This window comes from Somniosus microcephalus, chromosome 6 (assembly GCF_052327205.1).
Source record: "Somniosus microcephalus isolate GS21.2 chromosome 6, FLI_Smic_1.0, whole genome shotgun sequence".
NCBI classification, from domain to species: Eukaryota; Metazoa; Chordata; class Chondrichthyes; order Squaliformes; family Somniosidae; genus Somniosus; species Somniosus microcephalus.
In genome coordinates this window covers 29443091-29471025 of record NC_140992.1, presented here as the reverse complement: position 1 = coordinate 29471025, position 27935 = coordinate 29443091, and the positions used below count along the sequence as shown (strand labels likewise).

The window sequence follows — 27935 nt, the reverse complement described above, 5'->3', positions numbered from 1 at the left end:
TGCTGCCACTTGAAAGACCAAGCTATCATCTGCCCTTTTTGCGGCGCCTTTGACTTCTCATTACCAATGATGAGCAGGCGCTGCGCCTCCACCTCCTTGAGGAGATTGCTGAGGTCATCATCAGTTCAATTGTGAGTTCTTTTAATGCCGTGAATTGTGCTCATTCCAGCCATTTCACGTTGCTAATCGGATTGGGCCTTTGGCATAGCGGTAGGATCCCCGCCGCTGGGCCAGATCAGGGTAGGGTTTCGAACCCCGCTCCAGACAGTCCCGGCAAGTGGAGTCGGAGCTCCGGCTCTAAATTCTGGGTTGACATCCAGTGGGATATTTGCGTCCGTGGGTGTGGGTGGCCCCCCCCTCCTTGTATAGCTTGTGGGAGCCCGTAAAACCCTCCCGCCATAGGACTAACCGCCCTAATGGCTGGTTCAAAGATGGTTACGGTCACGGAATGAGCGTTAATCATGGCCATAAATCCTTCCACCACTTCATACAGTTCCCCAAAGGGAACAGTGTGAAGACACGTATGACGACGACATTGCTAAATAAATAAATGGAATTTAAAAAATTCTTTTAGGGCTTTTAAAAGTCTTTAAATTGCTTTAATTCTGTTTAAAACTACTTCAGATTCTTCAAAATAATGTAAACGTTTTTAAAAGTTTATAAAAGTTACCAAAATCTTCAGAAAACTTCCAAAAACCTATTTAAACTGCTGCTTTGCATGTAAAAATGCTTAGCAGCTTGGCAGAAACATTGGGGGCGTGTCCTGTCAAACTGAGACCTCAAGGGGCGTGTCTCAGTTGCACAGCGCGCTACAGGCTTCGCGCTGGCTGCACTCCTGGGCGGCGTGACGTCATACGCTGCCCGGGATTCTTCTTTTTCAAAATCGAATTCCAAGCGTCCCTGGAGGTCAACGGCCAGCACGTCGGGTAAGTGCATATCGCGGCCTTGCACGCGCGGCAAGCCCCCGATCTGAATTTCTGGCCCACTGTCAGTTTCCACATGTACGCTGACGACACCCAGCTCTACCTCGCCACCACTTCTCTCGATCCCTCCACGGTCTCTAAATTGTCAGACTGCTTGTCCAACATACAGTTCTGGATAAGCAAACATTTTCTCCAATTAAATATTGGGAAGGCCAAAGCCATTGTTTTCAGTCCCTGCCACAAACTCCATCCCCTAGCCACTGACTCCATCCCTGTCCCTAACATCTGTCTGAGGCTGAACCACACTGTTCGCAACCTTGGTGTCATATTTGACCCTGAAATGAGCTTCTGACCACATATCCGCAGCATAACAAAGACCGACTATTTCCACTTCCGTAACATCGCCTGTCTCCGCCCCTGCCTCAGCTCATCCGCTGCTGAAACTCTCATCCATGCCTTTGTTACCTCTAGACTTGACTATTCCAACGCACTCCTGGCTGGCCTCCCACATTCCACCCTACGTAAACTTGAGGTCATCCAAAACTCTGCTGCCCGTGTCCTAACCCGCACCGAGTCCCGTTCGCCCATCTCACCTGTGCTCGCTGACCAACATTGGCTCCCAGTTAAGCAGCGCCTCGATTTCAAAATTCTCATCCTTGTTTTCAAATCCCTCCATGGCCTCGCCCCTTCCTATCTCTGTAATCTCCTTCAGCCCCACAACCCCCCGAGATATCTGCACTCCTCTAATTCTGCCCTCTTGAGCATCCCTGATTATAATCGCTCAACCATTGGTGGCCGTAACTTCTGTTGCCTAGGCCCTAAGCTCTGGAATTCCCTGCCTAAAACTCTCTGCCTCGCTACCTCTCTTTCCTCCTTTAAGACACTCCTTAAAACCTACCTCTTTGACCAAGCTTTTGGTCACCTGCCCTAACTGCTCCCTATGTGGCTCGGTGTCAATTTTTTTGTCTGGTAACACTCCTGTGCAGCGCCTTGGGACGTTTTACTACGTTAAAGGCACCATATAAATACAAGTTGTTGTTGTTGTTAGCCGAGGCATAGAATATAAGAGCAGGGAGGTTATGTTTGAACTGTATAAAACACTAGTTAGGCCGCAGCTAGAATACTGCGTGCAGTTCTGGTCACCACATTACAGGAAGGATGTGATTGGACTAGAGAGGGTACAGAGGAGATTACAGGAAGGATGTGATTGGACTAGAGAGGGTACAGAGGAGATTACAGGAAGGATGTGATTGGACTAGAGAGGGTACAGAGAAGATTACAGGAAGGATGTGATTGGACTAGAGAGGGTACAGAGGAGATTACAGGAAGGATGTGATTGCACTAGAGAGGGTACAGAGGAGATTACAGGAAGGATGTGATTGGACTAGAGAGGGTGCAGAGGAGATTACAGGAAGGATGTGATTGCACGAGAGAGGGTGCAGAGGAGATTACAGGAAAGATATGATTGCACTAGAGAGGGTACAGAGAAGATTACAGGAAGGATGTGATTGCACTGGAGAGGGTACAGAGGAGATTACAGGAAGGATGTGATTGCACTAGAGAGGGTACAGAGAAGATTACAGGAAGGATGTGATTGCACTGGAGAGGGTACAGAGGAGATTACAGGAAGGATGTGATTGGACTAGAGAGGGTACAGAGGAGATTACAGGAAGGATGTGATTGGACTAGAGAGGGTACAGAGGAGATTACAGGAAGGATGTGATTGGACTAGAGAGGGTACAGAGGAGATTACAGGAAGGATGTGATCGCACTAGAGAGGGTGCAGAGGAGATTACAGGAAGGATGTGATTGCACTGGAGAGGGTACAGAGGAGATTACAGGAAGGATGTGATTGGACTAGAGAGGGTACAGAGGAGATTACAGGAAGGATGTGATTGCACTAGAGAGGGTACAGAGGAGATTACAGGAAGGATGTGATTGCACTGGAGAGGGTACAGAGGAGATTACAGGAAGGATGTGATTGCACTAGAGAGGGTACAGAGGAGATTTACGAGGATGTGATTGCACTAGAGAGGGTACAGAGGAGATTTACGAGGATGTGATTGCACTAGAGAGGGTACAGAGGAGATTACAGGAAGGATGTGATCGCACTGGAGAGGGTACAGAGGAGATTTACAGGAAGGATGTGATTGCACTAGAGAGGGTACAGAGGAGATTACAGGAAGGATGTGATTGCACTAGAGAGGGTACAGAGGAGATTACAGGAAGGATGTGATCGCACTAGAGAGGGTACAGAGGAGATTTACAGGAAGGATGTGATTGCACTAGAGAGGGTACAGAGGAGATTTACAGGAAGGGTGTGATTGCGCTAGAGAGGGTACAGAGGAGATTACAGGAAGGATGTGATTGCACTAGAGAGGGTACAGAGGAGATTACAGGAAGGATGTGATTGCACTAGAGAGGGTGCAGAGGAGATTACAGGAAAGATGTGATTGCACTAGAGAGGGTGCAGAGGAGATTACAGGAAAGGTGTGATTGCACTAGAGAGGGTACAGAGGAGATTACAGGAAGGATGTGATCGCACTAGAGAGGGTACAGAGGAGATTTACGAGGATGTGATTGCACTAGAGAGGGTACAGAGGAGATTACAGGAAGGATGTGATTGCACTAGAGAGGGTACAGAGGAGATTTACAGGAAGGATGTGATCGCACTAGAGAGGGTACAGAGGAGATTTACAGGAAGGATGTGATTGCACTAGAGAGGGTACAGAGGAGATTTACAGGAAGGATGTGATCGCACTAGAGAGGGTACAGAGGAGATTTACAGGAAGGATGTGATTGCACCAGAGAGGGTACAGAGGAGATTTACAGGAAGGATGTGATTGCACTAGAGAGGGTACAGAGGAGATTTACAGGAAGGATGTGATCGCACTAGAGAGGGTACAGAGGAGATTACAGGAAGGATGTGATTGCACTAGAGAGGGTACAGAGAAGATTACAGGAAGGATGTGATTGCACTAGAGAGGGTGCAGAGGAGATTACAGGAAGGATGTGATTGCACTAGAGAGGGTACAGAGGAGATTTACAGGAAGGATGTGATCGCACTAGAGAGGGTACAGAGGAGATTTACAGGAAGGATGTGATCGCACTAGAGAGGGTACAGAGGAGATTACAGGAAGGATGTGATCGCACTAGAGAGGGTACAGAGGAGATTACAGGAAGGATGTGATTGCACTAGAGAGGGTACAGAGGAGATTTACAGGAAGGATGTGATCGCACTAGAGAGGGTACAGAGGAGATTACAGGAAGGATGTGATCGCACTAGAGAGGGTACAGAGGAGATTACAGGAAGGATGTGATTGCACTAGAGAGGGTACAGAGAAGATTACAGGAAGGATGTGATTGCACTAGAGAGGGTACAGAGGAGATTACAGGAAGGATGTGATCGCACTAGAGAGGGTACAGAGGAGATTACAGGAAGGATGTGATTGGACTAGAGAGGGTACAGAGGAGATTACAGGAAGGATGTGATTGCACTAGAGAGGGTACAGAGGAGATTACAGGAAGGATGTGATCGCACTAGAGAGGGTACAGAGGAGATTACAGGAAGGATGTGATTGGACTAGAGAGGGTACAGAGGAGATTACAGGAAGGATGTGATTGCACTAGAGAGGGTACAGAGGAGATTACAGGAAGGATGTGATTGCACTAGAGAGGGTACAGAGGAGATTTACAGGAAGGATGTGATCGCACTAGAGAGGGTACAGAGGAGATTACAGGAAGGATGTGATTGGACTAGAGAGGGTACAGAGGAGATTACAGGAAGGATGTGATTGGACTAGAGAGGGTACAGAGGAGATTACAGGAAGGATGTGATTGGACTAGAGAGGGTACAGAGGAGATTACAGGAAGGATGTGATTGGACTAGAGAGGGTACAGAGGAGATTTACAGGAAGGATGTGATTGCACTAGAGAGGGTACAGAGGAGATTACAGGAAGGATGTGATTGCACGAGAGAGGGTACAGAGGAGATTTACAGGAAGGATGTGATTGGACTAGAGAGGGTACAGAGAAGATTACAGGAAGGATGTGATTGCACTAGAGAGGGTACAGAGGAGATTACAGGAAGGATGTGATTGGACTAGAGAGGGTACAGAGGAGATTACAGGAAGGATGTGATTGGACTAGAGAGGGTACAGAGGAGATTTACAGGAAGGATGTGATTGGACTAGAGAGGGTACAGAGAAGATTACAGGAAGGATGTGATTGCACTAGAGAGGGTACAGAGAAGATTACAGGAAGGATGTGATTGCACTAGAGAGGGTACAGAGGAGATTTACAGGAAGGATGTGATTGGACTAGAGAGGGTACAGAGGAGATTACAGGAAGGATGTGATTGGACTAGAGAGGGTACAGAGGAGATTTACAGGAAGGATGTGATTGGACTAGAGAGGGTACAGAGGAGATTACAGGAAGGATGTGATCGCACTAGAGAGGGTACAGAGAAGATTACAGGAAGGATGTGATTGGACTAGAGAGGGTACAGAGGAGATTTACAGGAAGGATGTGATTGGACTAGAGAGGGTACAGAGGAGATTTACAGGAAGGATGTGATTGGACTAGAGAGGGTACAGAGGAGATTACAGGAAGGATGTGATCGCACTAGAGAGGGTACAGAGGAGATTTACAGGAAGGATGTGATTGCACCAGAGAGGGTACAGAGGAGATTTACAGGAAGGATGTGATTGCACTAGAGAGGGTACAGAGGAGATTTACAGGAAGGATGTGATCGCACTAGAGAGGGTACAGAGGAGATTACAGGAAGGATGTGATTGCACTAGAGAGGGTACAGAGAAGATTACAGGAAGGATGTGATTGCACTAGAGAGGGTGCAGAGGAGATTACAGGAAGGATGTGATTGCACTAGAGAGGGTACAGAGGAGATTTACAGGAAGGATGTGATCGCACTAGAGAGGGTACAGAGGAGATTTACAGGAAGGATGTGATCGCACTAGAGAGGGTACAGAGGAGATTACAGGAAGGATGTGATCGCACTAGAGAGGGTACAGAGGAGATTACAGGAAGGATGTGATTGCACTAGAGAGGGTACAGAGGAGATTTACAGGAAGGATGTGATCGCACTAGAGAGGGTACAGAGGAGATTACAGGAAGGATGTGATCGCACTAGAGAGGGTACAGAGGAGATTACAGGAAGGATGTGATTGCACTAGAGAGGGTACAGAGAAGATTACAGGAAGGATGTGATTGCACTAGAGAGGGTACAGAGGAGATTACAGGAAGGATGTGATCGCACTAGAGAGGGTACAGAGGAGATTACAGGAAGGATGTGATTGGACTAGAGAGGGTACAGAGGAGATTACAGGAAGGATGTGATTGCACTAGAGAGGGTACAGAGGAGATTACAGGAAGGATGTGATCGCACTAGAGAGGGTACAGAGGAGATTACAGGAAGGATGTGATTGGACTAGAGAGGGTACAGAGGAGATTACAGGAAGGATGTGATTGCACTAGAGAGGGTACAGAGGAGATTACAGGAAGGATGTGATTGCACTAGAGAGGGTACAGAGGAGATTTACAGGAAGGATGTGATCGCACTAGAGAGGGTACAGAGGAGATTACAGGAAGGATGTGATTGGACTAGAGAGGGTACAGAGGAGATTACAGGAAGGATGTGATTGGACTAGAGAGGGTACAGAGGAGATTACAGGAAGGATGTGATTGGACTAGAGAGGGTACAGAGGAGATTACAGGAAGGATGTGATTGGACTAGAGAGGGTACAGAGGAGATTTACAGGAAGGATGTGATTGCACTAGAGAGGGTACAGAGGAGATTACAGGAAGGATGTGATTGCACGAGAGAGGGTACAGAGGAGATTTACAGGAAGGATGTGATTGGACTAGAGAGGGTACAGAGAAGATTACAGGAAGGATGTGATTGCACTAGAGAGGGTACAGAGGAGATTACAGGAAGGATGTGATTGGACTAGAGAGGGTACAGAGGAGATTACAGGAAGGATGTGATTGGACTAGAGAGGGTACAGAGGAGATTTACAGGAAGGATGTGATTGGACTAGAGAGGGTACAGAGAAGATTACAGGAAGGATGTGATTGCACTAGAGAGGGTACAGAGAAGATTACAGGAAGGATGTGATTGCACTAGAGAGGGTACAGAGGAGATTTACAGGAAGGATGTGATTGGACTAGAGAGGGTACAGAGGAGATTACAGGAAGGATGTGATTGGACTAGAGAGGGTACAGAGGAGATTTACAGGAAGGATGTGATTGGACTAGAGAGGGTACAGAGGAGATTACAGGAAGGATGTGATCGCACTAGAGAGGGTACAGAGAAGATTACAGGAAGGATGTGATTGGACTAGAGAGGGTACAGAGGAGATTTACAGGAAGGATGTGATTGGACTAGAGAGGGTACAGAGGAGATTTACAGGAAGGATGTGATTGGACTAGAGAGGGTACAGAGGAGATTACAGGAAGGATGTGATTGGACTAGAGAGGGTACAGAGGAGATTTACAGGAAGGATGTGATTGCACTAGAGAGGGTACAGAGGAGATTACAGGAAGGATGTGATTGCACGAGAGAGGGTACAGAGAAGATTACAGGAAGGATGTGATTGCACTAGAGAGGGTACAGAGAAGATTACAGGAAGGATGTGATTGCACTAGAGAGGGTACAGAGAAGATTACAGGAAGGATGTGATTGCACTAGAGAGGGTACAGAGGAGATTACAGGAAGGATGTGATTGCACTAGAGAGGGTACAGAGGAGATTACAGGAAGGATGTGATCGCACTAGAGAGGGTACAGAGGAGATTTACAGGAAGGATGTGATCGCACTAGAGAGGGTACAGAGGAGATTACAGGAAGGATGTGATTGCACTAGAGAGGGTACAGAGGAGATTACAGGAAGGATGTGATCGCACTAGAGAGGGTACAGAGGAGATTACAGGAAGGATGTGATCGCACTAGAGAGGGTACAGAGGAGATTACAGGAAGGATGTGATTGGACTAGAGAGGGTACAGAGGAGATTTACAGGAAGGATGTGATTGGACTAGAGAGGGTACAGAGAAGATTACAGGAAGGATGTGATTGCACTAGAGAGGGTACAGAGAAGATTACAGGAAGGATGTGATTGCACTAGAGAGGGTACAGAGGAGATTTACAGGAAGGATGTGATTGGACTAGAGAGGGTACAGAGGAGATTACAGGAAGGATGTGATTGGACTAGAGAGGGTACAGAGGAGATTTACAGGAAGGATGTGATTGGACTAGAGAGGGTACAGAGGAGATTACAGGAAGGATGTGATCGCACTAGAGAGGGTACAGAGAAGATTACAGGAAGGATGTGATTGGACTAGAGAGGGTACAGAGGAGATTTACAGGAAGGATGTGATTGGACTAGAGAGGGTACAGAGGAGATTTACAGGAAGGATGTGATTGGACTAGAGAGGGTACAGAGGAGATTACAGGAAGGATGTGATTGGACTAGAGAGGGTACAGAGGAGATTTACAGGAAGGATGTGATTGCACTAGAGAGGGTACAGAGGAGATTACAGGAAGGATGTGATTGCACGAGAGAGGGTACAGAGAAGATTACAGGAAGGATGTGATTGCACTAGAGAGGGTACAGAGAAGATTACAGGAAGGATGTGATTGCACTAGAGAGGGTACAGAGAAGATTACAGGAAGGATGTGATTGCACTAGAGAGGGTACAGAGGAGATTACAGGAAGGATGTGATTGCACTAGAGAGGGTACAGAGGAGATTACAGGAAGGATGTGATCGCACTAGAGAGGGTACAGAGGAGATTTACAGGAAGGATGTGATCGCACTAGAGAGGGTACAGAGGAGATTACAGGAAGGATGTGATTGCACTAGAGAGGGTACAGAGGAGATTACAGGAAGGATGTGATCGCACTAGAGAGGGTACAGAGGAGATTACAGGAAGGATGTGATCGCACTAGAGAGGGTACAGAGGAGATTACAGGAAGGATGTGATTGGACTAGAGAGGGTACAGAGGAGATTTACAGGAAGGATGTGATTGGACTAGAGAGGGTACAGAGGAGATTTACAGGAAGGATGTGATTGGACTAGAGAGGGTACAGAGGAGATTACAGGAAGGATGTGATTGGACTAGAGAGGGTACAGAGGAGATTTACAGGAAGGATGTGATTGCACTAGAGAGGGTACAGAGGAGATTACAGGAAGGATGTGATTGCACTAGAGAGGGTACAGAGAAGATTACAGGAAGGATGTGATTGCACTAGAGAGGGTACAGAGAAGATTACAGGAAGGATGTGATTGCACTAGAGAGGGTACAGAGGAGATTTACAGGAAGGATGTGATTGGACTAGAGAGGGTACAGAGGAGATTACAGGAAGGATGTGATTGGACTAGAGAGGGTACAGAGGAGATTTACAGGAAGGATGTGATTGCACTAGAGAGGGTACAGAGAAGATTACAGGAAGGATGTGATTGCACTAGAGAGGGTACAGAGGAGATTACAGGAAGGATGTGATTGCACTAGAGAGGGTACAGAGAAGATTACAGGAAGGATGTGATTGGACTAGAGAGGGTACAGAGGAGATTTACAGGAAGGATGTGATCGCACTAGAGAGGGTACAGAGGAGATTACAGGAAGGATGTGATTGGACTAGAGAGGGTACAGAGGAGATTACAGGAAGGATGTGATCGCACTAGAGAGGGTGCAGAGGAGATTACAGGAAGGATGTGATTGCACTAGAGAGGGTACAGAGAAGATTACAGGAAGGATGTGATTGCACTAGAGAGGGTACAGAGGAGATTTACAGGAAGGATGTGATCGCACTAGAGAGGGTGCAGAGGAGATTACAGGAAGGATGTGATTGCACTAGAGAGGGTACAGAGGAGATTACAGGAAGGATGTGATTGCACTAGAGAGGGTACAGAGGAGATTACAGGAAGGATGTGATTGCACTAGAGAGGGTACAGAGAAGATTACAGGAAGGATGTGATTGCACTAGAGAGGGTACAGAGGAGATTACAGGAAGGATGTGATCGCACTAGAGAGGGTACAGAGGAGATTACAGGAAGGATGTGATTGCACTAGAGAGGGTACAGAGGAGATTACAGGAAGGATGTGATCGCACTAGAGAGGGTACAGAGGAGATTTACAGGAAGGATGTGATCGCACTAGAGAGGGTACAGAGGAGATTACAGGAAGGATGTGATTGCACTAGAGAGGGTACAGAGGAGATTACAGGAAGGATGTGATCGCACTAGAGAGGGTACAGAGGAGATTACAGGAAGGATGTGATTGCACTAGAGAGGGTACAGAGGAGATTACAGGAAGGATGTGATTGCACTAGAGAGGGTACAGAGGAGATTACAGGAAGGATGTGATTGCACTAGAGAGGGTACAGAGAAGATTACAGGAAGGATGTGATTGCACTAGAGAGGGTACAGAGGAGATTACAGGAAGGATGTGATTGCACTAGAGAGGGTACAGAGGAGATTACAGGAAGGATGTGATCGCACTAGAGAGGGTACAGAGGAGATTTACAGGAAGGATGTGATCGCACTAGAGAGGGTACAGAGGAGATTACAGGAAGGATGTGATTGCACTAGAGAGGGTACAGAGGAGATTTACAGGAAGGATGTGATTGCACTAGAGGGTACAGAGGAGATTACAGGAAGGATGTGATTGGACTAGAGAGGGTACAGAGGAGATTACAGGAAGGATGTGATTGCACTAGAGAGGGTGCAGAGGAGATTTACAGGAAGGATGTGATCGCACTAGAGAGGGTACAGAGGAGATTACAGGAAGGATGTGATTGGACCAGAGAGGGTGCAGAGGAGATTACAGGAAGGATGTGATTGGACTAGAGAGGGTACAGAGGAGATTACAGGAAGGATGTGATTGGACTAGAGAGGGTACAGAGGAGATTACAGGAAGGATGTGATTGGACTAGAGAGGGTACAGAGGAGATTACAGGAAGGATGTGATTGGACTAGAGAGGGTACAGAGGAGATTACAGGAAGGATGTGATTGCACTAGAGAGGGTACAGAGGAGATTACAGGAAGGATGTGATCGCACTAGAGAGGGTACAGAGGAGATTACAGGAAGGATGTGATTGGACTAGAGAGGGTACAGAGGAGATTACAGGAAGGATGTGATTGGACTAGAGAGGGGACAGAGGAGATTACAGGAAGGATGTGATTGGACTAGAGAGGGTACAGAGGAGATTACAGGAAGGATGTGATTGCACTAGAGAGGGTACAGAGGAGATTTACAGGAAGGATGTGATTGGACTAGAGAGGGTACAGAGAAGATTACAGGAAGGATGTGATTGCACTAGAGAGGGTACAGAGGAGATTACAGGAAGGATGTGATTGGACTAGAGAGGGTACAGAGGAGATTACAGAAAGGATGTGATCGCACTAGAGAGGGTACAGAGAAGATTACAGGAAGGATGTGATTGCACTAGAGAGGGTACAGAGGAGATTACAGGAAGGATGTGATCGCACTAGAGAGGGTACAGAGGAGATTACAGGAAGGATGTGATCGCACTAGAGAGGGTACAGAGGAGATTACAGGAAGGATGTGATCGCACTAGAGAGGGTACAGAGGAGATTACAGAAAGGATGTGATTGCACTAGAGAGGGTACAGAGGAGATTTACAGGAAGGATGTGATCGCACTAGAGAGGGTACAGAGGAGATTACAGAAAGGATGTGATCGCACTAGAGAGGGTACAGAGAAGATTACAGGAAGGATGTGATTGCACTAGAGAGGGTACAGAGGAGATTACAGGAAGGATGTGATCGCACTAGAGAGGGTACAGAGGAGATTACAGGAAGGATGTGATCGCACTAGAGAGGGTACAGAGGAGATTACAGGAAGGATGTGATTGCACTAGAGAGGGTACAGAGGAGATTACAGGAAGGATGTGATTGCACTAGAGAGGGTACAGAGGAGATTTACAGGAAGGATGTGATCGCACTAGAGAGGGTACAGAGGAGATTACAGAAAGGATGTGATCGCACTAGAGAGGGTACAGAGAAGATTACAGGAAGGATGTGATCGCACTAGAGAGGGTACAGAGAAGATTACAGAAAGGATGTGATTGCACTAGAGAGGGTACAGAGAAGATTACAGGAAGGATGTGATTGCACTAGAGAGGGTACAGAGGAGATTTACAGGAAGGATGTGATCGCACTAGAGAGGGTACAGAGGAGATTACAGAAAGGATGTGATCGCACTAGAGAGGGTACAGAGGAGATTACAGGAAGGATGTGATTGCACTAGAGAGGGTACAGAGGAGATTACAGGAAGGATGTGATCGCACTAGAGAGGGTGCAGAGGAGATTACAGGAAGGATGTGATTGCGCTAGAGAGGGTACAGAGAAGATTACAGAAAGGATGTGATCGCACTAGAGAGGGTACAGAGGAGATTACAGGAAGGATGTGATTGCACTAGAGAGGGTACAGAGGAGATTACAGGAAGGATGTGATTGCACTAGAGAGGGTACAGAGGAGATTACAGGAAGGATGTGATTGCGCTAGAGAGGGTACAGAGAAGATTACAGAAAGGATGTGATCGCACTGGAGAGGGTACAGAGGAGATTACAGGAAGGATGTGATTGCACTAGAGAGGGTACAGAGGAGATTACAGGAAGGATGTGATTGCACTAGAGAGGGTGCAGAGGAGATTACAGGAAGGATGTGATTGGACTAGAGAGGGTACAGAGGAGATTACAGGAAGGATGTGATCGCACTAGAGAGGGTACAGAGAAGATTACAGAAAGGATGTGATCGCACTAGAGAGGGTACAGAGGAGATTTACAGGAAGGATGTGATCGCACTAGAGAGGGTACAGAGGAGATTACAGGAAGGATGTGATTGCACTAGAGAGGGTACAGAGGAGATTTACAGGAAGGATGTGATTGCGCTAGAGAGGGTACAGAGGAGATTACAGGAAGGATGTGATCGCACTAGAGAGGGTACAGAGGAGATTACAGAAAGGATGTGATTGCACTAGAGAGGGTACAGAGGAGATTACAGGAAGGATGTGATTGCACTAGAGAGGGTGCAGAGGAGATTTACAGGAAGGATGTGATTGGACTAGAGAGGGTACAGAGGAGATTACAGGAAGGATGTGATTGCGCTAGAGAGGGTACAGAGGAGATTACAGGAAGGATGTGATTGCACTAGAGAGGGTACAGAGGAGATTACAGAAAGGATGTGATTGCACTAGAGAGGGTACAGAGGAGATTACAGGAAGGATGTGATTGCACTAGAGAGGGTACAGAGGAGATTACAGGAAGGATGTGATTGCACTAGAGAGGGTACAGAGGAGATTACAGGAAGGATGTGATTGCACTAGAGAGGGTACAGAGGAGATTACAGGAAGGATGTGATTGCACTAGAGAGGGTACAGAGGAGATTACAGGAAAGATGTGATTGCACTAGAGAGGGTGCAGAGGAGATTTACCAGGATGTTGCCTGGACTGGGGAATTCTAGCTATGAGGAAAGATTGGATAGGCTGGGGTTGTTTTCTTTGGAACAGAGGAGGCTGAGGGGAGGCCTTATTGAGGTGTATAAAATTATGAGGGGCGTAGATGGAGTGGATAGGAAGGACCTGTTTCCCTTAGCAGAAGGGTCAATAACCAGGGCGCACAGATTTAATGTAATTGGTGGAAAGTTTGGAGGGGATTTGAGGAGAAATGTTTTTCACCCAGAGGGTGGTGGGGGTCTGGAACTCAGTGCCTGAAAGGGTGGTAGAGGCAGAGACCCTCATCGCATTTAAAAAGTGCTTGGATGCGCACTTGAAGTGCTGTAACCTACAGGGCTACGGACCAAGAGCTGGAAAGTGGGATTAGCCTGGACAGCTCTTTGTTGGCCGGCACGGACCAGATGGGCCGAATGGCCTCCTGTGCTGTAACTTTCTATGGTTCTATGACCCCCACCTGCAGTACTGTATTCAGTTTTGGGCACCAAACCTCAGGAGGCACATACTGGCCTTGGAAGGGGTGCAGCAGAATGACACTGGGGCTTAAAGGGTCAAATTATGAGGACAGGTTGCATAAACTTGGCTCGCCTTCCCTCGAATTTAGAAAATTGAGAGGTGATCTAATCGAGGTGTTTCAAATGTTTAAAGGATTTGATAGGGTAGATACGGAGAAACTAATTCCTCTGGTGGGGGGAATCCAGAACAAGGGGGCATAATCTTAACATTAGAGCTAGAACGTTCTGGAGCAAAATCAGGAAGCACTTTTCACACAATGGGTAGTGGAACTCTCTCCCTCAAAAGGCTGTGGATGCTGCATCATTTGGAGCTTTCAAGACTGAGACATCATCCGAAAACGCAAATAAAAACAGAAAATGCTGGAAACACTCAGCGGGTCAGGCAGCGTCTGTGGAGTGAGAAATAGAGTTAACGTTTCATACCTGTTTCTCTCTCCACGGATGCTGCCTGACCTGCTGAGTGTTTCCAATATTTTCTGTTCTTATTTCAGATTTCCATCATCCGCAGTACAGGTACAACCCCAGTAATCCGGCACCCGCGGGACCAGGCCGGTGCCGGACCATTGAAAATTCCGAACCACTGAAGGTGTCGAAAGTCACCACAAACACCACCACCACCTGCTCCTCCTCTTCCTGCTGCTGTCCTCCCTGAGCCGGACCCATCCCAGGGAGGGAATGTGACAGCAGGACCTTCCTCGTGCCGGACCACTGAAGGTGCCGGACCGTCGGGTGCCGGATTACCGGGGTTCAACCTGTATTTTGCTTTTTTAAAACACACTATGCTGACGACACAGCTTTACCTCATCACCACTGCTCCCTCTAAATCACGCACATGTCCCAGAGCTCGCGCGCACTTCAAATTAAATGTCACGCCGAGAACTGGACTGCCAGACAGCTGGAGCGGGGGAGGTGCCCGGGCCCAATACACAACGGCCCAGAATGCAGACACCGTCGTTTGCGAGTCTTGAGACCTCGGAGCTGATCCACATTGGAAAGTAACAAAAGAGTTGGGGCAGCGGCCACTTCATGAGGGAGTGGGTGGAGGGTTGGTTGTGTCGCTCTCTGGGAAGTTCTAGCTACTGCAGGCAGAAGCTGTAGAGGAGCCCCGGTCAGCCGGTTGCCATGGTGATGAGGGCAGCGTCTCCCTCCCTCTCCTTTGGCGCCACGGTTCCAGGGGCCTGTGTTATACAAGCTCCACGCTCCCCGAGGGGCAAATCGGAGCGGGGCCAGTCATTCCGGAGCGGGGCCAAGTCGGAGCGGGGCCATTCTGGAGCAGGACAAGCTCAGTGCGGCTGGACAAAGCTTTAAAAATTGGTGTGAGCGATCAGTAGATAACCAGGTGTACCTCGTCTTATTAAATCTGATACAGGTGAGTGAGTCGCCGACTTTTACCTGCAACAGGTGAGTAAGAAGGGACTTTGTTGCTGTCGGGTGGCAGTGACATGTTTTAGGAGAGGAAATGAGAAACGAGTTTGTGTGAATTTTGAGCTGTACGTGAATCCGCTTTTTATAATTAAATGATCCTACTGCAGATGGGTTTGTAAGATCAGGCTTTCAATCATTAGGTGAAGCACGGAAGCATTTTAGCAGAAAGAAGAAGAGTGATTAACACAAGTTTAACTTACTTTAATTTGCCAGTTTTAATAAATCCATTATTGCACCAGGTTTTAGTCTTGTTGCTGATGAAAGTTCATAAAAACCTTTAACATAAAAAGTGGGGGAAATTGGAGCTTACTTTTGAAAATCAGAATTCGGGCGTCGGGTTTATACGTTTAGAAATGTTGAGGCACCTCACCTTCGACAGGCTGACCCAATTAGCACATCTGTCTGCTGAAGAATTTAAACTGCCCGGGGCAACACAGGTTGCCTTTGTCAGAAACAAAAATGAGTTTTTTATTTGGAAAATTGTTTAAAGCCGGAAAAAAATACAGGAAAGTGCTTTTAATTTTACCCTAAACAAAGTTGGCGAATGGGCATGTAAATGACAAATGAATTTTGATATAGATTGGTGTGAGGTGGTGCATTTTGGTAGGAGGAATAAGGAGGCTGCCTACTCCTTGGAAAATAAGAGACTAACTGGAGTCGAGGTGCAAAGGGATCTAGGGGTATAGATTCACAAATCATTAAAAGTAGCAACACAGGTTAAAAAAGCACTGGGATTCATTTCTAGAGGAATAGAATTCAAAAGCAGAGAAGTTATGTTAAACTTGTATGAATCGGATTGTCTCATGATTTGAGATGGTGGGTTAGCAATATGGCATTACTGTAGACAGTAAACTCTCGCTTAAACGGCACCTAATCAACCGGAATTCTTTAATAACCGGCAAAATAGATAGCCGGTAATCTTGCCGAATCCATCCATTTTTCGTTTTTCCGAGTCCAAGTTTTCCGCGGTGGCCGAGTTAGTCGCTGGTTTTTATTATTTTTGTGTTAAAAATTGCCTACCTCTGTTAATCGACCAGCACCATCCCGGTCCCATTGGTGCCGGATACCAAAGAGTTTCCTGTTTATGCTTTTAAGTGGTTGCTGTTGCTGCCGTTGTTGTTGTGGTCAAATTTGCTCACGGCCGAAAAGGTCGCACTCAAAGGAGTTCGTGGTCCGCTCAGTACAAAATAAAATGAGGGGGAACATTGCTCACCAACACCTCTCTCGACCCCTCCACGGTCTCTAAATTGTCAGACTGCTTGTCCGACATCCAGTACTGGATGAGCAGAAATTTCCTCCAACTAAATATTGGGAAGACCAAAGCCATAGGCTCTGAATTTGCAGTCGGAGACGTACCAGAAGAATAGGTCTCCGAACCGGAAAAAAAAAACCCGAAGGTACCTGGTTTCTCCGGAACTTCGGACTCTTGCGGTCCTGGGCCTGCAGGCGTAGGCCTGTGTAAAGGCCCACGGATCCCGGAGCGCATGCAGTTCGCAAGCCTCCCTGGGATCACGTGGGCCCGGTCAACCAATCAAAAAGGGGGATTCCTATGATGCTTATGGGGATTCCATTTATGTACGGAATCCCCGTAAACATATTCGAAATCCCCAAATAAATAAGAACTCACACCACTTATAAATAAAAATAAATGATCACATGTTCAAAATAAATTCAAAGACCCTTTAGTTAAGCATTTAAACTAAAATTTGATATTTTTGAAAAATAAATTTAAACATTTTAAAACGGGGAAAAATTTACCGAAACTAATTTTAAATGTACGTGTATGTTTTAATCATTATTAAAATTTTATTTTAACCCTTACTGGTAAAAGAAGGCCCCACTGCACCAGCGAAAGTGATTTTGGAGCGGATGCGAAGGATCTGTCCAAGCGAAGCTTGACAGATCGCAAGTTCCGGGTTTACGTGCGGGCGCAACACATGCGGAAACCTGGAACTTGCAGGGCCTTTCTGAAGGCTTGTTGAAAGCACTGTAATTTCAGACCCATTGTCTTGGTCCCCGCCACAAACTCCGTTCCCTTGCCACCGACTCCATCCCTCTCCCTGGTAAACTGTCTGAGGCTGAACCAGACCATTCGCAACATTGGTGTGGTATTTCACCCTGAGATGAGCTTCTGACCCCATATCTGTTCCATCACAAAGACCGCCTACTTCCACCTCTGTAACATCGCCCATCTCCGCCCCTGCATCAGCTCATCCGCTGCTGAAACCCTCATCCATACATTTGTTACCTCTAGACTTGACGATTCCAATGCTCTTCCACACTCCATAAACTTGAGCTCATTCAGAACTTTGCTGCCCGTGTCCTAACTCGCACCAAGTCCTGTTCACCCATCACCCCTGTGCTCGCTGACCTACATTGGCTCCCGGTCCAGCAACACCTCGATTTCAAAATTCTCATCCTTGTATTCAAATCCCTCCATGGCCTTACCCCTCCCTATCTCTGTAACCTCCTACAGCCCTCCGAGATCTCTGCGTTCCTCCAATTCTTGAATTTTGTGCGTCCCCGATTTTAATCACTCCACAATTGGCAGCCGTGCTTTCAACTGCCTAGACCCTAAGCTCTGGAATTCTCTCCCCAAACCCCTCCCTCTCCTCCTTTAAGACACTCCTTAAAACCTACGGTCACCTGTCCTCATATCTCCTTATGTGGCACGGTGTCAAATTTTTATTTGATAACGCTCATGTGAAGTGCCTTGGGATATTTTACTACGTTAAAGGTGCTATATAAATGCATGTTGTTGTTGGGATAGAGAGATCTTTGTTAGGTAAATGTATCAAAGGATATGGAGCAAAGATGGGTAAATGGGGTTGAATGGCAGTGCAGGCTAGAGGGGCTGAATGGCCTACTCCTGTTCCTATATCCCTAGAAGATCAGAGTTATAGGAACAGATGTTCAGCAGGGGATATAGGGCATTGCTTCATTATGAGGAGTTGCGAATGAAACTGAACACTGTGCAATCATCAGCGAACAGCCCCACTTCTGACCTCATGATGGGCTGAAGATCATTGATGAAGCAGCTGAAGATAGTTGGGCCAAAGACACTGTCCTGCGGAACTCCAGCCGCTGTGTCCTGGGGCCGAGATGATTGGCTTCCAACAACCGCAGCCATCTTCCTTTGTGCCAGTCACTGGAGAGTTTCCCCCTGGTACCCATTGACTTCAGTTTTACTGGGGCTCCTTAGCGCCACACTCGGTCAAATGCTGCCTTGATATCGAGCAGTCGCTCTCGCCTCTTGCAAACTGTTTGCTTCAGCCTGAGAGTGGCCAGGGAGGGACATGGAATCAGTGGTGAGTTGTTTGGGGGGGGGGGGGGGTGAAGCAAGGAAAATGGCTTCAACCTTCTCAATGTTGAGCTGGACAAAGTTGTAACTCATCTAAAACAATGTCAGACAAGCGGCATGACAGCATGGAGGCAATCGAGAGACGGTGCTGAGCTCGACTTGGGTATCAACAGTGTACAGCTGCAAATGATTTTACCAAGGTGAAAAGAAAGAGGACTATGCGTACATTCATAGGGACCTAGCGATGAGGGGAGATAAGAGAAGCTATTGATGGTGATGCACTAGTTGCATGCAAGGACATTCACACACTGCTGGATGGCTGAAGAGAGAAGTTGGCGATGGATGGCATGGTCAACCATACTGAATACTGGAAAGGACAAGAAGAAATAATGCACCACAGTTGCAGAGGATGCCATTTCAGTGCTGTGAGAAGGGTGGAAGCCAGACTGGAGAGATACAAACGGACGGGTATTTTCAGCAGAGATGGACATAGAGCTGGGAGATGACAAAATGTTCAGGAAGCTTAGAGAGAAAAGGGAGATGGGAGATGAAACCTTCATACGACCACAGTTGGAGTACTGTGTGCGTTTCTGGGGACCACACCATAGGGAGACTGTTGAAGCAATAGCGAGGATACAGAGCACATTGACTAGGATGCTGCCCCACTGAAACTGAATACCCCGGCACTGAGCCTAAAACGTGGCCTTGATCTATTTGTTGCCCATTACACTCCCCCCTCCCTCCCAAAACTAAGAGTTAAATACCAGCCCAGCTGTGTTGACCACCCTCCACTGAAACCAAAATCCAGCTCTGGGCCCCTTCTACCCTATCACAGTGAAATCTCCACCCCACCTCTCCGAGTGTGAAACTAGGTCCTGTTATGTTGAAGACCCAGTCACTATATCATCAAAATTCCCCACCTCGCACCTCTAGGACGATCCGGGCCTGGGAGAGGAAAGAACAGCCCCACCACGTCAAAGGTGCACCCCAATTCTGCAAAAGGAGAACATCTAGGTTACAGTGTTTCACAGTGCAGCAGTCAAAAGCCCTGGAACGTTGATTTGGTTTCCAGATCCGTCCAAATCCCTAACTTCTACAGCATTATCAAAATGATTGTTTCTTTCTTTGTTTAGATGCCTGCCTTCGGTGTCAAGCTGAAAATAAACAAGAAGACTGTGTTGGTAAGTTTTTGTAACAAGTTCCGATGTTCACCATTTTGCAAATCTGAGAGTTCAGTTTTTTAATTGAAGAAAAACTCTGAACGTCACACAGAGCACACAGGGCCGGAACTTCCGGCGGAATTGACAGCGTTCGCCCTCATTACCCCTCTGAAACTGACCGCAACTTCAGGATGTAGCGCATGCGCATCTAAACATGGAAATCCTGAAGTTGCGGTCAATCATTCACTGCTCCAACACTGGCTGCGCTGTGACAGCCCCGCCCCCAGCCGGCAATCCATGTAATCAGTGAAACTGACAAAACCTGGGCTTTTCCACGCTAATATCGTTGTTAAATACTCCATTAAATGTTAAGCCTTGTTGAAGTAGGTGTAACTGAAGTTTTAACAGCATATTGACGGCTAAACAAACGTTCTGGCCCTGAAAAACTAATTTTTATATTTGTGGAGTGTCAAATTTCTCCTTATGATAACGGGCCTATAAACCCTTTGTTTCTTGAGCGCAAGACTCAGAAAAAAGGTGCGGGCACTTAAGCAATTAAAATTTTGCATGCAGTTAATTCCAAATTAAAAATGATACGATGCCCAACTAGTACAGCTGATGTGAAAAGCACCTCCTCTGAAAATCTAAACAGCTGCTCTGCCAGTGAAGTATGAAACAGACAGCCAGAGAGAGCTGCTTGCCATCTCCGCGGGTGCACAGCAAGCCCACCTTCAGCCGGAACCTGCAGTAGCACAGATTCTTTATCAGCAGGGAGCGGGGCCATACATCTGAAAGAGCTAGCAGCGCTGTCTGTTTCATTCCCCACCAGCAGATTAGTGGTTTCCTGGGTTTTTCCAGAAGTGAGCACTTTTCATTAAAATAACACTCACATCATTCATATGTGACTCTGCTGGAGCAAATTTAAACATGGAGCCATTGTTTTCCAAAGCCAGATGAAGTTGGGAAGCAATGACTTGCATTTATATAGCGCCTTTATCGTAGTAAAACATCCCAAGGCACTTCACAGGAGCGTTATCAAACAAAATTTCACGCTGAGCCACATAAGGAGATATTAGGACAGGTGAAGAGGTAGGTTATAAGGAGCATCTTAAAGGCAGAGAGGTTTGGGGAAAGAGAAAAGAAGAAAAAAGGGAAATAGAAGTGATAGGCTCAAGTCTGGAGCAGCAGCCAAAACCCACACGGGAATGGACAGTGAGAAACTCAAGTTACATAGGCATGGTTACACAGCAAGGTTTCGACAGAGGCTTGATTCAGCCTGTGATTGAACACCTACTTAAGGATTCAGATCACTTAATTTCGGTTGATGGAGAACTTCCATTGGCTCAGTTGCCATATCAATGCTTGTTCTGGGGTGCTGGTCTCTTGCTCTTAAGAAAACCAGTGAGAAAAGAGCAAAATTGTTGCTAGGAAGTATCTGCAAAGCAGTGTATAGAAAGTAGCAGTCTGCATAACTGGGAGTCTTAACAAATGGAAAATAATCACTATAGATGGTCTATGGAAATAGAAGATTTGCCTGAAGATAGGTAGAGAACATTTATCTCTGAATTGTGTAGCAAGAACTCTCTCTCTCACCCTTTTGTGCCGTAGGATGGGATGGATCATAGTGACGTCCAGATTTCACAGGGGTGTTGGACAAGAGTAATTAAAATGGCAGAATGAGAGAAGCCTAGTTATCTTTCTGTACAGACAGAGTAAATCTGATACTGCAGGGAGGAAAATGGTTATGTTGCCAAGATTGGAGTCTCGCAAATTGATCTCCTGTAAGTGAGAAGGTGCAAAGACCTATAGCTGCTGCAACCCCTGTAAGTTATGGCTGCCTAAGAAGGCTTGAACATTGGTGCTCTTAAGCTGGGAGAATGGAGAGGAGCTTGGAGTTCCCCTCTCCGACATGCTTAAGCACCCAGAAAGTTGTTATTTTTTTCTGGCATTTACCGGTTCACTCCTAACTGGGCTCCAGTTTATGCCACTGTTTAGCAGGTCACTAGATACAATGGTGGCTCAGTGATGACTCCCCTACAATCTTTCTTTTGCCTTCATCGTTACACCTGCTCACCACCAGCAGCAGTTTGGATCATGCCCGTGCTAAAGAATTAACAATGTGGACAAAATTACTGCAAACTAATCAAGTGAAAATAAACTAAGAGAATCGCCAAGAGATATAAGGGTAGAACAGTAGTGGACGGAGACATTCATATAACGTCCTTCTGTCTGCTCTTTTAACAGAGGTGTTGGCCCATCTGCTATTATTATTATCCTGTGGTCAGTATGTATTATAGAGAATGTTACGCATCAATCCTCTTGTGTTCTGACTCGAAGGATATTTCTAATTCTGCCCTTTTGAGCATCCCTGATTATAATCGCTCAGCCATTAGTGGCCGTGCCTTCTGTTGCCGAGGCACTAAGCTCTGGAATTCCCTGCCTAAACCTCTCCGCCTCTCTTTCCTCCTTTAAGACGCTCCTTACAACCTACCTCTTTGGCTCGGTGTAAAAAAATGTTGTCTTATAATACTCCTGTGAAGCACCTTGGGACGTTTTACTACGTTAAAGGCGCTATATAAATACAAGTTATATAATTCACTTTCGTATATTTGTGTATATAAGGGAATTTCATTTGTGTTTTTTAATGTTTGGAAGCACTGACTTTTTTAAATTCTTACTTTACAGTGGTTTGGGGAGAATGCAACCACTCCTTCCACAACTGCTGCATGTCGCTGTGGGTAAAACAGAACAACCGCTGCCCGCTTTGCCAGCAGGACTGGGTGGTGCAGAGAATAGGCAAATGAAAATAGTGGTGCACCCTTTCACTGCCGTCTTCATGGTTGTTGATGTGTTTGATCCGGTGGAGTATTGTTTGCTGTTCTTGTGAAGCGAGCACTATAACAGTGGCCTCTCCTTCACCTCAGTCTTTTTATAAAAAGACGATCAGCCTGTGTTAAATTTAATTAATCATATACCATTGGGTGTCTTGTTGCCTCGTATATATTTATTAAAAAGCTGGAGAGAAATAAATGTTTTCCTATCTTTTTGTTTCTTTAACCGGGTGTAGTTTTGATTGTGTGAGTTACTCTGGATATTGTACAATTTCCCCCCAAAAAGTATCTGTAGCATTTGATTGTACGGTTTGAAATTAAAATACGTGCATTTTTCTTGTTTTAGAAGTAGAGTGTCTTACCTTTTGTTTATCGTTTTTAAATTGAACCTCCATGAAGATTATTTTAGCAGCTGAAGTTAATGTTCGCAATCCATGTGCTGAGTTCTCAATCTTTGCTGTAACGCTCAGGAAAAAGTTCCCTTGATGGGTAAATGCCACACCCATCCTAGCTATACTCTTGGGAGATATAGGTATTGACACAGATTAGGCACTTTGAGTGGATGAGCCTCCTTTGGTCACTCGTGTGCACTCTTCCCATCCAGCTCCACAGCATTATTGATAGAAGTCTGGAAGCCCTCTCAACCAGAGAATGGGCGGGACAGGGGGGGAGAGATTATAGAGACAAGGGGGTCGATTTTCCTGGAGCCGTCAGGCAGAGTTTCAGGCGTGTGGGAGGGGAAATCCCAAATTCAGGGGTCCCGACACCATCCCGCCCAAAACCCCGCTCCACGCAAGTTTCAGAGGCGGCGAGTACCCGCCCCGCACTGGGACCTGCCGACCTCAGGCGGGAAGGGATTAGTGCCAAATGTGGAAATTGACATTATACTTAGCATGCTGGGTAAAATAAAATGGCCAAGTAAAAGAACAAACTTGCTAGGTTGCAGCTAAAGCAAGAAAAAGTAAATATGTCACAACGTGTCCAGGACCAAGAGATCTTTCATAATACCCACCCACATTGAGGATGTGATAACAGCTATAATTGACTCACTAGCACAAGGGAGGCATAAGGCTATAGAATAGATAAACTATTAATGATTGTCGCTAGACAAAGAAGCAAAACTATTGAGTAAGCTAATCATCTTGGTAACAAGATGATCAGACATGAGTAAGTAAATCATCTTGGTAACAAGATTCAGACAGAACCTCCTGACAGAATATATGATTAACTAACCTTGTCTGGAGATATTTCTGTCCTGCTGACCTTTTGATTGTCCTTGTGCAAACTCTTAATTTGCTAAGATGATACAATACCATTACACGTGATTTATGGAACGCTTGCTTGTTTGAGTGTATAAATATGCTGCATTCGCTGATGTCCTTTAGAGATGTTGGTCTAGCCTTTGTCCAGGCAGCTCTCTCCTTGTGCAAGTAAAAATTAAACTAACAATCTGACGGTACTGCTTGTGTTTTAGAGTCTTACTCGGAGTCGAGATTTCGACACAATTAACTGCCTGTTAACAGGTAGTTAACAGGCAGTTTTTAGCCTAATCCCTATTTTGAGGGGTGTCGTGTGGGATTCCCGACGGCTCCAAGCCACGCCAGGTTAGAGCAGGCGGGCCGTCGGGTTAGAGGGGTTGCGATGTCGGTGTTCAGGTGAGTGATGGGTGCATGAGTGCAAAGGTAAGTGTGTTTGGTGTGTCTAAAGTGTGTAAAGAACTTTTACTTGCCTGTACTTAACAGCCTTTCTTCCTGTAGCCGTCGGGAGCGCATCACTCAGCCGGCACTTAAAGCTGAATGGCTGCGATCTGTGAAAAGTGACAGCCTTCAGCTTTGAGTGCTGCTGAGAGTTCTAACTGAGTCTGTGCAGAAGGACTCATGTTAGAACTCAGACTGTCAGTGTTTGGCAGCTTCAAACAGCTGTGAAACAGTTATTTCATCTGTCAAGAACTGCCGTATCGTTGAAGAGTGAGTTCACAAACTTGCACCTGTTGAATTGAGGAACAGTGGCTAGGTCTGAATCACCATTCACAGCCTTGTGTTGGAGGCTGGAGGTAATGTACGTATGTAAGAATATAAGAAATAGGAGCATACAGTTCCACGAGCCTGCTCCGTCATTCAATAAGATCATGGCTGTTCTATTTCAATTCCACTTTCCCACCCTATCCCCATATTCCTTGATTCCCTTAGTGTCTAAAAGTAAAGACCATTAGATCCATCCATACTCGCTGTAGACATTAGACAGTCTAACCTCACACACCACTCACCCAACTCCCGGGGAAGGCAAGAAAAGATGTGGCCTGACCTGAGTATTTTCAGCATTTTCTGTTCTTATTTCAGATTTCCAGCACCTGCAGTAGTTTGCTTTTGTACTGGAAGATTCTTCACTGTCTCTTAAAAGAAAAGAAAGACTTACAGCGCCCTTCCGGATGTCCCCAAGTGCTTTACAGTCAATGAAGTGCTTTTTGAAGTGTCGTCACTGTTGTAATGTAGGAAACGCGGCAGCCAATTTGCGTTCAGCAAGCTCCCACAAACAGCAATGTGTTAATGAACCAGATAATCTGTTTTAGTGATGTTGATTGAGTGATAAATATTGGCCAGCAGACTGGGGATAACTCCCCTGCGAAATAGTGCTGTGGGATCTTTTACATCCACCCGAGAGGGCAGATGGCCTCGGTTTAATGTCTCAGCCGAAAAACGGGACCTCTGACAATGCTGCACTGGACTGCCAGCCAGCCTAGATTTTTGTGCTCAAGTCTCTAGAGGAGTGGGACTTGAACCCACAACCTTCTGACTCAGAGGCAAGGGTGCTACCAACTAAGCCACGGCTGACACACTTAAGACAATCAAGAAAACTCCAGGAGACCGTGGTTACCCGTGATGCATCACCGGACATACTTAAAATAACCTCCTCCATGCCCTGCCTCTCCTGCCATACGTCTCAGTTTCTTTATGAACACAGGACTGTACAGAAGTGGAAACGACCATCTGCATCCAGTGGGTCTGCTCCAACAGTTACAGACTACTTACCCCACTTCTGATATCCTTCAAAAACCCTGTCTGCCAAAAATGTATCCAAGATGTTAAACTTTTCACCCTTTTTTTTTTACTCGAGATATTTTTGGCTTCCTGTTTCAGGCTACTCTCCCAATTATTATATTCATCGAAACAGTATTTTAACCTTGGCTCCTGAGAGTGTTTTATTTAGAAACAAAAGGTGTGTTCCTCATGGTATATTTGCTTTCCTTTACAAGCTAGTCGCAAAGGATTCAATTTGTTGTCCAGCTCAGCACTCATTTAAATAATTTCAAGGTTCAGTTACTGTGATTAGAAGTAATAAACAAGCCATTTAAACTGACACTTATCTGGATTACATCACGGACTCACCGAGTGAATCTGTAGAAGTCTGCCACTATTCTTGCCTACCAGCAAGCACAGTCAGTGTGTGATAGTGGCGATCCCAGCAGGCTCTCTGGAAAGCTGAATGTCTTCATTAACTAGGGTTCTGTCTATCAAATGAGCTTTCATAACTGCCCCTCCATCAAATCTTTAATCGCAACATTTATTCATTTGCAGCTTTATAAATTAACCACAAATATAGCAACAAAATGTGCATCATTGGATAGGCTAAAACAGAATATACAATAAAAGCTTCTCTTGAAGACTTTTTAATACTAATGAATGAAGCTTCAATTATCCTTCCTCAAAAAAAAACGTTAAAATAATTCCAAACGGATAAAGTGTTCTTTAGGGAGGGTAGTATATGATTGTGATGGGGGCGCTGCAAAGGGGCAGCCAGAAAACCTGTCCTGTTAAAGATTTGCTGCTATTGCATCTTACATGGGGGCGATTTTAACCCTCCTCGCTCAGCAGAAACCTGGTGGGTGGGCAATTACAATCGCCCTGGCTCTTACCTGTCCGAAAGCAGCCACGATCGCAACATCTGCAATTTTAACCTGCTCTCCTGATCAGGCAGCAAGGACACGCGCCCGGAGCCAACAGGGTCCTTCGTTACATATGCAGGTTGTGGCCTGATGACATAATTGAGACCCGACTGTAATTTTAACTCGGGCCTAAGCGAGGAATCCACCTGGAGTTAAAATCGGGACGTCTACCTACCCAAACATTCAACCGTACAAATTAAATCATAGGGAAGAAACCAGGACATTTCTTTGCAAATATTCAGCCGATCAGCATTCTCCACAGAGAGATCTTGTACTGCAAATATATATTCAGCACAGTCTATAAAATTAACCACGGTCATATCGCAAAATGTGAATGTGATAAGAGTTTCTAGAGCAGGAACAGAACTAATAATGAATTATGAATATCTGTATGAAGTGACAATATTCTATTCATTTTTATTTGTTGGGATAAAGAATCACATGCAGGTTATTTGTACACTGAGCTGGGCACTAAGTGTTAGGATAATGGCCCAGAAATTCGGGTCTCCACGGGTGAGTACGCACCCGTAAGCCCAATGGAAGTGCCGGTTTCGTGCATGCGCGGGAAACCGGCACTTCCGTTCCCCTGAAAGAAGGGGTTCAGAAATCGAATGCGTGCGCAGGAGAGGCTGCGCGTGCGCATCGAACTTACGTTTTTTTTGCAGGTTTTCCCGGGAAGGTAAGTCTCCAGAAGTTAGACATGTAAAAAGCAGTCGCAAGGCCTGCTTTTTACAAGGTAAGTGGTGAATTAATTAAAATTAAAACATTTTTTCCACAGGTTTATTATTTTTAAATACTTTAAAGAAAGGTAAGTTTATTTTTAGCCCCGTTAGAAAATGTAATTAATTTTTTCAAAAATTTAAATTATTGTTTAAAATAGTTATTTCATGTAATTTATAGTTTATTTTAAAAATGTGATGGTTTTTTAAAAATTTATTTGAAGATTTAGTGATGTTTTGGGGCTTGTAGTATTTATAGGTTTGACAAACTTATGAATGAAGCATTCCCTGCTACCATTGGCTCTCCATGGCCCAGGGGATGCTTCAAACTAACTGCGCCCCTGGGATACGCAAGCACTGCGCGTCGGCAGTTGGAGGAGGCCCAGGATCGGAATCCCACGCGGGCCCACAGCTCAACGGCCGGCGCACTAGCTAAGTGCAGATCGGGAGCTTGCACCCGCGGGAAGCCCCCGACCCGAATTTCTGGGCCATTATGTTGTGTAAGTAATAGTCTGACCCTCAAGTTTAGATACAGAATTCAGCTGAAGCTTTCAAACGCAGCCAAGGAGTAAATTAATTTTTTCATTTAAAATTTTAATAAACAGAAAATACTGGAAGTACATAGCAA

General features: G+C 45.9%; 1 protein-coding gene across 1 annotated transcript in view; it reads left to right on the top strand.

Annotated features, from left to right (window-relative positions):
• The window catches only part of rnf7 (ring finger protein 7), a 28326-nt gene extending 5339 nt beyond the window's left edge, over positions 1-22987 (top strand). The window contains exons 2-3 of the mRNA XM_085989904.1: positions 19788-19835; positions 22500-22987. Coding sequence (XP_085846030.1) covers positions 19788-19835; positions 22500-22618 — 167 coding nt within the window. The 3' untranslated portion in view covers positions 22619-22987. The remainder of the gene's footprint in view (positions 1-19787; positions 19836-22499) is intronic.
• Positions 22988-27935: the final 4948 nt, after the last annotated feature.